Genomic DNA, 9,801 nt, shown 5'->3' with positions numbered 1-9,801 from the left:
TAGAGAGAGAGAGAGAGAGAGAGAGAGAGAGAGAGAGAGAGAGAGAGAGAGAGAGAGAGAGAGAGAGAGAGAGAGAGAGAGAGAGAGAGAGAGAGAGAGAGAGAGAGAGAGAGAGAATAAGAAGCCGTGGTCCTAATTCTGAACACACATTTGTGGGCTTCGTGGCCGAGCGGTTAGCGGCGTCTGTCGTTTAGGTTTCTCGTAAGCCTCGGAGTGTGGGTTCGATTCCCGCTCCAGTCGGGGAAGACTTTTCATCGGACGAAAAATTCTCCACTGGGCTACTGGGTGTTATATGTGTTGTCCGTTGTCAAATGTTAGTGTTCAGTCTGTAGAGGCCGCAAGGTCGAAGACGGTGTAATTGTCTTTTAACAATGTTACTTACTACGTGCAAACATATTCTCTACGTTCGCAGTTAAGTCAAAAACGATATGTTTTGCTACGATTAGATGGGCTCAATGAAATTTACGCCTCAATTCTCGATTTCATCAATTGAGGAGCCCAGAATCAAAGGGGTGCTGGTGACCATTTTGTCGATTTTGAGCTGAGCATTTCATAAAATTCTTCAGATTTCAAGCTTTCAGGAACTTTTTTAAGAATGTTTGTACGATGATTGGAAAAATTACAATAAATCAGAGAAAATTGGGTTGATTTTCAAACTCCATACATTTTGTATGGGATTAAAAATTGGTCAAGATTTTTAAACCTCATTTACTAGAAAGTGGGTTTTTGTCACTTTCACCCCTTTGCTTCTAACCCCCCCAATTGCTTCATATATTGCTTATAAGAGAAAAATCGGTTTTGGATTTGCCGAATGTTCAGAATACGGAGTTGTTTATAATATGGTATATTTTTTTTGTAGAAGTTGGCTTGTTTCTTGAGGGTATTCTTTTAGACAGTTACTTTATAATTGACTGATGTCCTTTGATTGCTTTTTTAGATATAGTTGTTGACTTTTCTTTCTTAAAAAATCGCATGTATCTTTAAGGAAAGCTATATTTATTGGTCTTTAGAAACACTTTGTGTACGATATGAATACTACTGAAACTGGCTCGGCTATTGCCTATCACTATTAACGTAGTTTAGCGTTTTTATTTTGCTGAGGAAAATTATAAGTTTTATTTTATATAGCAAGTGGATACAATTCGACCTGGTAACCTAACGGGCTAATGGTTTACGTGTACCTGTTCAGGTTGTTGTCAGCATACAAAACGTGATTCTTTATTATTGCAACTGGAAGGCAATATTCCCCAGTTTTCCTTTCGTTTAACCAATCTTTTGAGCGCAATTTCTAATTGCTATTCTTATGTTTTTTCTCTACTAAACTTTTCTCGTATGAACTATCACTTCAATGCGTGTCATTTTGGTTTGAAAACAAATCTCTAAACATTCCGTGCTGCGTCCAAAATTTGTATTATCTACTCTAGCTATGGTAGAAATGAAATCAAGCAATTAAAAAAACAGCATACAAATTTGCTACACTTGTAAACACGAAAAACAAAAATTAACCCTGAACAATCCCTTAGGGAGAGCACCATCATCGCATACTTTTCAAGTAACCAAGAGCGTGTTAGCTTACATTAAACATGTACGAATTTTTGGTATTCGGAACGTGCCATGTATGCTGATATAATGACACACACATTACAATGCTTATTGGTTACTGAAGGTTTTTTCATGAGCATCTGCAGCTTCCATTGGTCACAAAACCAACAATCCTTAGTTCGCCTTCTTATCCCCGACTGCCGCCGCTTGCTTCGATGGAGCCAGTGCTTGTCGCACTTTGTCAACCACTTCGGTGAAGATGATCGTTCCGGTGAAGACCAGTATCGTTCCGATCCAGTGGTAGATCGTGAACGGATTGCTAAAGTACACGATCGAGAACAGCAGCGAAACGAACTTTCGTAGCGTTACGACCAACGTCACGGTTAGCGAAGTGCACTCCGTCGTCAGGACGTACACGGAACTAATGCAGAGGTATTGCGTGAGGACGTTACCCAGGAGGTATATCCACATGATTGGAACTCCGATGCTGACGATCGGTAGCTCGTACAACTCACTGGCGTTGGCTATTTTGATGTGGTCCCAGATATTGGTGGTCAACAGCAAGAAGAACGGCAGCGGTAGTAGATGCGTATAGAACAGGGCTTCCTTCGGGTGTTTTCCGTAGCGCTTGTACAGAACCTCCTGGTAGATGCCCATCCGAGCGGACACGAATAGGGCTAGCGTCAGCAGTGCAATGCCCAGCGCCCACCAGAACAGTGTGGTCATCGGGTCCTCTTCCTCGACGGCGGCAATCGTTTGGGTGCTCTTCACCTCTTTACCGGAAATGATCGTACAGATCACGATCCCAGCGGAAATCATACCCACCGAAAGATACTTGGAAAAGGCATACCGCTTGTGCAGAATCATAATGCCCATGATCATGTTGGCGATCAGTGACCCCGCCCGGAAGATCATGTGCAGCGGCATCGGGATGTTGAAGTCGAAGGCGTAGTTGTTGCAGACGCTCGCCACGAAGAACATCGCCACCAGGATGGTGTAGTCCCGGAGGCCGATCCGCGGTTTGACCGTGCCACATTTAGATGTGTTGATGAAGCCCTCGAGCGCGATGAACAGGAACTGCAGGAACGTAATCAGGTTGCCCGAGCCGGGGTCGATCCTGGCGGAGAGGAAGAAGGCATTTAGTATGTATGGGCGTTAACTGGGGAAGAGATACTATTCGCGACAAAGAAACTTTCGAAATTAAAGTTTAGGTAAATTGATTTTCGTTACGATTGTTGGTGTTTGAACCGCAAGAGGGGGCATTTTCGACCTTTCCAGTCTTCAAACGTTTGCAAAAACGGTTATTGCATTTTAACCCGACGCGACGGTTTTGGTTATTCATTTAACCTTTCTGAAGGATTGGATGCACGTTTTCTCGTTAGATTTCTGGAAACGTTCAATATACGGAGTCATGGAGTAATAGCGTTAGCTATGATACTCTTGTCGATCCGTTTGTACCTCACTGTACTTTCAGTGGAGCTTTTGTGACGGATATTTAGCTTTATCGACTTTGATCGCCTGCGGTTTTCTTGAACTACGCCTACTCTGGTCGCTATCTCCTCTAACCGGACTGACTAGGGAAATCCTAAAGAGCAGTGGACAGATCAACCATAGACTCAACATTTGACAACCTTAACCATGATCTCTCCAAGATCGCTAGAACGCTAGATCTGAACGCTTGATCTTCCCCTATTCCCGTGCAGTGCAACAAGCGAGTGTCCTTTCCCTGTCAACGACAATCTGGTATCCAGTCAAGTGAAACATTCCATATTTTAACAGAAGCCACTTGCTGAATTCTACGGAGGGCCCGAAGATCGTTCACCTCGTTATAGATCGATCTTGTTTACTGGGCATTACGTTGCCTTATACTCTACGGGTATCCTCGATTTCTTTACATCCAGCAAGCCGACATGATATTCGTCAGTTCCCATCAGCTTTTTAACATTTTCTGACATTCCAGGTTGCACTTCGCTGTCATGTGTACCATCGTTCTTTTTCAGCCGAGATGTTGATTAGTTCTTCTGAGAGAGCTATTGTTTTTGTTTCTTCGCCTTAAAATTTACAGTACGGCGTACCGAATTATTGCTTGACGGATCCTGTTTCATCTCTGTCACCTTCTTAAGAGGTACAACGTACGTCATTTTGTCGTTTGCTTCAACGATCAGAGCATCAAGGCCTCATCATTTTACCTAAAACATTCCAATACTGCTTATCGAACCATGTGTTCCGAAGATTTAATACCACTGGAACCTCCTACTGATGACCACGGACCAGTTTTTACACTTGTTCAGCATTTTTCAAGAACACCATCTAGATTTTGCTCGTAATCGGTTGTGACGTCAAAAGAGAGTAACAAATTGAATGAATCTGTCTGATCGCATTACTGAAACAAAAAAAAAAACTTGTGTTGAAATACGGGTAGCTCGCAGTAAATACTGTTCCATCGACTGAATCAACCGCTCTCGTTTCAAGTGACCATCCATCATTTGTTGCGGGTTCTACGACTCAAGCCATAAGAAAAAAAAAGTGTTTTCGTACAAGTTGTTACTCCACCCGGAATTCAGCTTTAATATGACCTTGCTTGGGACCTGCTGTTGATCACCTATTCATAGTGTTGACCGCTGTTGTTCCTAAATAGGGCTCCATTTCATACTTGTTCTCCATGCGTCGACCCCTAGTAATCGCTATCTAATTTTGCGTTAGGCTATCAATCTAAAATCGTTATCCAATGCTTAGAACCGTCCAAAGTAAGAACCAGTACGGTAGTTCTCATCAATCCGCCAATGTTATCATCATGACGAGGCGAATTCTTCACACACGTGCTTATATCACCTCTCCAGTCCGGCAAGACTTTACACAGCGAAATAGACAATTAAAAGTGCATTAAAACCCTTCCCGTTTTATGATACTCACTTGACCAACAGCTCTAGGAACACCACATTGCTGCAGCATCCCACGAAGACCATCACAATCGCCAGTGCGGCACTCATCTTGATGCCGTATTGCAATCCGCTTGACGGAAGTCCAAAGTGTATACGACACCTGTAGTCACTGTGTCGTTGGTTGCTGACTGCGTGCAGCACTCGGAGCCTACTGCGTGATTGCGGTTGTACGCGTACACGTGAGGCCTGCTTCAATTATGTGCCAGCGAGGGAAGACAAAAAAAAAAACCCAAATTAATCCACCTAGTGGTGATAGTGCCTTTCTCGTCGAACATGTTCTCACAATCTTTCCGACAACGTAAGTCAAAGTGTTTCTGAATTTGAATATTTTTATAGAAAAGCAAGCATTTTATCAAAGACATCTTTGAATTGACTTAAAACTTATTGATTGCACATAGTCCGACGTTATGTTCAACTATAGATAGTAGAGTAAACATAGATCCGCGGACACCGCTGACTAAAATGTTTCAAGCGTGTAAGTAGTAATTTTCAAGAGTTCGACGGTTGAATATGACGTCATGCGCTCTATTGATGTTGTCCAAATCGTGACGTCATGCTCGTTTGGATACAGATTTTGACAGTTCGTTTGGATACAATGGATTCATCAACACGGATCTATGTTTACTCTACTATCTATATGTTCAACGTATAAGCAGGGCTGAAAAATATCAGACTTCTCAGTTGACTGCTTGAGCACTTTGTTGAGCACCTTCACTAACACTGGAGGCTGATCAATATTATGTTTCCAGTTCAAAACCGAATTAGCGACATTTTTTCTTTGACTTCCGCTGCCTTTGCCCTGCGTTAAACATAATGTCGGAAGTGGGGCGCTGTATTGTACACCTGGTGCACTATACAGCGCCCCACTTCCGACATTGTGTCCAACGCAAGGCAAAAGCAGCGGAAGTCAAAGAAAAAATGTCGCTAATTCGGTTTTGAACTGGAAACATAATATCAAGACGATACTAACAAGCTAAGATAACTCTTTACACAATCACAGATCACAATTTTTTTTTCTGAACATTTGGGCTATATGTTATTGACCGTTGAAAACAAGAGCGATAGGTAGTGAGTATAGTGCAACGTCTGTTTGTATGTGGGTTTAATTTGTAAGATTTTGTTCTCTTACACATATTTATCGCTTGCATTGATTTTATTTACTTTCGTAGTTCCGGCGAAGCACTAAACGCTGGTTGTGCAACACTATCGGTAGTCTGTAATGTGGTGTGAGCCTATTTTCTAGTTAACCGTTCTTCGGGTTATTCAAAAAGCCGTGATGTAATATGTAGCATGGTACATTTGGTTATTTTCGATGCGGTACCGGAACACGTTCCGGAGCACACCGGGTCTCCCAAATATAGTCTGAGACTATTTCATTGCTAACGTTCATTAGGTTACCCAAAAAAAACACGATTTGATTTATCTCATGCATGGGTGGGTATAGATCACTTTAACATTTGACCACTTTCAGTGGGACACTCAGAACTGGTTTTGGGACACTACCGGTTGTCTAAAATATGGTCTGAGGCTATGTTCTTACGAATCGATCATCGTGTATTCAAAAATGCTGCTATTTGATGTACTGTCAAACACTTATTTATGCATTTCGCCAGTTCCGGCGAGACACTCGAAAGTGGTTCCGGTACACTACCGGTAGTCTTAAAGTGGCCTGAGACTTTTCTTGCTGACCGTTCTGCGCGTCATCGAAAAAGCCGATATTTAATGCGCGGTGTGCATGCGTTTGGTTCCGTTCTACATTTGACCACTTCCGGCGGAGCACCTGGAACCGGTTTCGGCACAGTATTGGTTTTCCAAAGTGTGGTCTATGATTATTTTTCTTGTTAACCGTTCACCAGGTTACCAAAACAGCTATTTATGGGGTTGGTTCTCCTTTACATTTGATCATTTCCGATGGGGCACCCTTAATCGGTGAGGAATACTACCGGTTGCTCCAAATGTGGCCGGAAACTTTGTTTTTGCTAATCAAGATACCTAAAAATCCGCGATTTGATTTGTCGCATGGGTTTGGTTCACTTTTTTGTTTGGCCATTTCCGGCGGGACACCCGGAACCGGTTCCGGATCACTACCGCTTCAGATACATATGGTCTGAGAATAATTTCCTGCTGACTGTTCATCAGTATATCAAAAAAGCCACTATTTGAAATGTCGCATGTATGGGTTTGGTTAACTTTTAAACTTGGCCACCTCTGGCGGGACATCTGGAACCAGTTCCGGAACACTACTGGTTCCGATATGTACTGAGAATGCTTTCCTGCATAATGTTCATCAGGTTATCGAAAAAGGCCGCGGTTTGATATGTCGCATGCATGGTTTTAGTTCAATTTCATATTTGGCCACTTCCGGCGGAACACAACCGGTTCAAATATGGTCTGAGAATATTTTCCTGCTTACCTTTCATCAGGATGTCAAAAAAGCCACTATTTGATATGTCGCATGCATGGGTTTGGTTAACTTTTATACTTAACCACCTCCAGCGGGACATCTGGAACCGGTTCCGGAATACTACCAGTTCCAATATGGTCTGAGAATGTATTCCTTCATACTGTTCATCAGGGTATCGAAAAAGCTGCGGTTTGATATGCCGCATGCATGGGTTTAGTGCACTTTTATGTTTGGTCACTTCCGGCGGGACACCCGGAACCGGTTCCGGAACACTACCGGTTCAGATATGGCCTGAGACCATTTTTCTGCTTACCGTTCATCAAGTTATCGAAAATGCCGTAGTTTGATGTGTCGCATGGATGGGTTTGTAGCGTTTTCATATCTGGCCCCTTCCTGGGGTACCGATCCGGAACACCTAAATGGCCATAACTCCGGAACGGCTGGACCGATCCAAACCATTTTCAATAGGAAACAATGGGACCAGATTCCCCGTCGAATGAACCGTCGGTCATTAAAATCGGTTCAGGTTTACTGCCAAAAAGTGATGTGAGTTTTTTTTTGTACACACACATACACACATACACACACATACATACACACACACATACATACACACAGACATCACCTCAATTCATCGAGCTGAGTTGATTGGTATATGTGACTCGACCCTCCGGGCATTCTATCGAAAAGTCATTTTTGGAGTGAACATATAGCCTTTCCAGTACACTTAGTGTACGAGAAAGGCAACAAAGCCATTGCTCAATTTCAAGTTCAAGTTAATTTTACACTACTATAGTGACGATTTGTTTTCGGGTCACCGATATTTGTGTTTGCAATTGTCACTCGTCACAAAATTTGAGGGAAAAACCTGTTTGGGTCATCAATCTTTTCGTCACTATGGGTAGACTAGATAGCGGCTTGTGTAACAAACGAATTTTTCAACCCAAAGGTGCCATGACAAACGAAAAGCAGCGATTTTGTTAAGTCATCTTTACATCTTGATAACAAATTGTGACTTTGCTGAATGTGCTCCTACTGCACTTGCTTATGTACTTCTCATTCATGCACTTAGTGCAAACAGATGATCGTAACTAGTGACAATCATTCGATTCATTCAGTCAGATTACCTCTTTTCTCTTTACCCCATTTGCTAAATGCCAATTTTAGAGGAAACACCTACAAACACACAAACGAACCTTATCAAGCAGAAATAGAATTTTCCCACACAACACATTAGGAACGATTTGGCACAAGCAGAAAGACGGATTTGTACTCACCTAGGTCAACGAACAAAACTATACTGCTGCGGCCGCCGCCGTCGCAGTCGCCGAAACTCGATAGGGATAGGTGCCGAAAATGCGAATGTTGTTAAGTGGCAGATTGAAATTGAATGTGTTGGACTGCGGATGCTCAGCTGCGATACGTACGGACCTATATGAATGTGTTCTGCTCTCTGCTTCATTGAGTTTTGAGGAGAGTTTGACGTTTTGTCACGCGGACAATTGCACAACCACACAAACGCTTCATTCAATATCGTTTTGTGTGGTTGTGTGGTAAACAAATTAGTATGTTTGAGTGTGTTTATTGTATTTAGAAAGAGAAAGTGCTATTATAGGACCCAAGTGGTAGATTTTAGGAAAATAATGCAGGAAGCATCCATTTCGGCGTAAATTGTCGGCATTTTTGAAATTGTGTTCTAGCTTGAACCTTGGCTTGGACTTAAACCATTCGGTTTCTATATTTTGTTACATATATGTAATGAATTATAATAAACTTTTATTAGATAGAGGGACAATTCAAATATGCTTCCCCCGGGGATCCACTATTGGGTAGATCGTATTCTCTTACCATGTTAAATAGGTGACAATTGCGAACTCATTTAGATTTAACCAAGAGTTGCCCCCAGACATGTCTAAATTTATAAATTTGTTCAAAAAATAGATGTATTCCAGCGCAATTCTATCCCCGGAACTATTGTCTAAGAACATGAGCCATCGTCTTCCAGTGGAAGTTCATTGGTAGGAACAGATTTGACCAGGAAATTTAAGAAAAGTTTAAGGGTGTCCACTATTGGTTAAGGGTCCACTGTTGAATAAAATAGGTACTCTATAACCTCGTTGATACTCAACTGTGTACCTTTTTAATTTAATCAAGAACCCATGGAGACGCATGATTTTTCATATTTGTTTCCATTAGAGAACCGAAACAAATGAATGGGTGTACAGCTGGGACTCATATAACAAGGCGCCACCCACTTATACCAACCGTTATTCCTCAGTTGTCGAGCAATTCCGCTATTTTTTTTTCTTAGTTTATTGTACATTACTTAATCATTAATTATAAGCAGTGAAGTAGGTCATTCATCTTGTTAGCGAGCTATTCCCGCGAATTGCCGACCGATTATGTCCAGTTATTACGTTGGCTTTGGGACATTTCATCAATTTACATTGCCCCGAATGACCTATTATTCCAAATGATTTATCCACACCCGCTTTGGGTAACTAACGGTGCCACTTCTGGTTCACCACATTTTTAACAAAAAATCTTTCTTTGAACCGAAGTTGTTCTATCTGGCATTACTACTAAGGAACTTTTAAGCGTTCTAACTGGTTATGTGATCATCAGATATGCATCCTTATTTGAGACATAGGCTATTCTTTTTATTTAATGATTTAAGGAATATTATGGGAAAAACGGCTTTCCTAGGAAGCTGCCTAGGTTAATGTATATCAAGCATTCATCTATAATACCAGGAGCACTGAATAGCATTCAAAGAGTTTGAAAATATTGATTTTATATTTTGTTTCACAGCACTGAATAGCTGCTGATGGAAAACATAGGGTAGCGAACCACTTGGGCAGCGGTCGGTATTTTGGGCACTCTTCGCTATAACTCAGTCAATACCAAACCAAT

General features: G+C 41.8%; 1 protein-coding gene across 1 annotated transcript; it reads right to left on the bottom strand.

The window, feature by feature from the left end:
- Window positions 1-979: 979 nt before the first annotated feature.
- LOC134284610 (UDP-xylose and UDP-N-acetylglucosamine transporter-like) lies at window positions 980-8,326 on the bottom strand. The gene is made up of 3 exons (XM_062843592.1): window positions 8,166-8,326; window positions 4,456-4,670; window positions 980-2,659 (listed from the first exon to the last, which is right to left on the bottom strand). Exons 2-3 carry the CDS (start codon window positions 4,530-4,532, stop codon window positions 1,717-1,719), a joined length of 1,020 nt encoding a protein of 339 aa, XP_062699576.1. The 5' UTR covers window positions 4,533-4,670; window positions 8,166-8,326; the 3' UTR covers window positions 980-1,716.
- Between the last annotated feature and the right edge of the window lie 1,475 nt (window positions 8,327-9,801).

Source organism: Aedes albopictus, unplaced genomic scaffold (genome assembly GCF_035046485.1).
Source record: "Aedes albopictus strain Foshan unplaced genomic scaffold, AalbF5 HiC_scaffold_318, whole genome shotgun sequence".
Lineage (NCBI taxonomy): Eukaryota > Metazoa > Arthropoda > Insecta > Diptera > Culicidae > Aedes > Aedes albopictus.
Note: the sequence above shows the minus strand (reverse complement) of the source record. Positions and strands in the feature narration are given on the sequence as shown.

What these genes read in the sequence shown, in the direction of transcription:
- LOC134284610 (XM_062843592.1), bottom strand. Translation starts at nt 4,532, where the DNA reads ATGAGTGCCGCACTGGCGATTGTGATGGTCTTCGTGGGATGCTGCAGC. An exon ending in TTCCTAGAGCTGTTGGTCAA is followed by an intron (nt 2,660 to 4,455) that starts GTGAGTATCATA and finishes CCTCTCCGCCAG; the next exon opens with GATCGACCCCGGCTCGGGCA.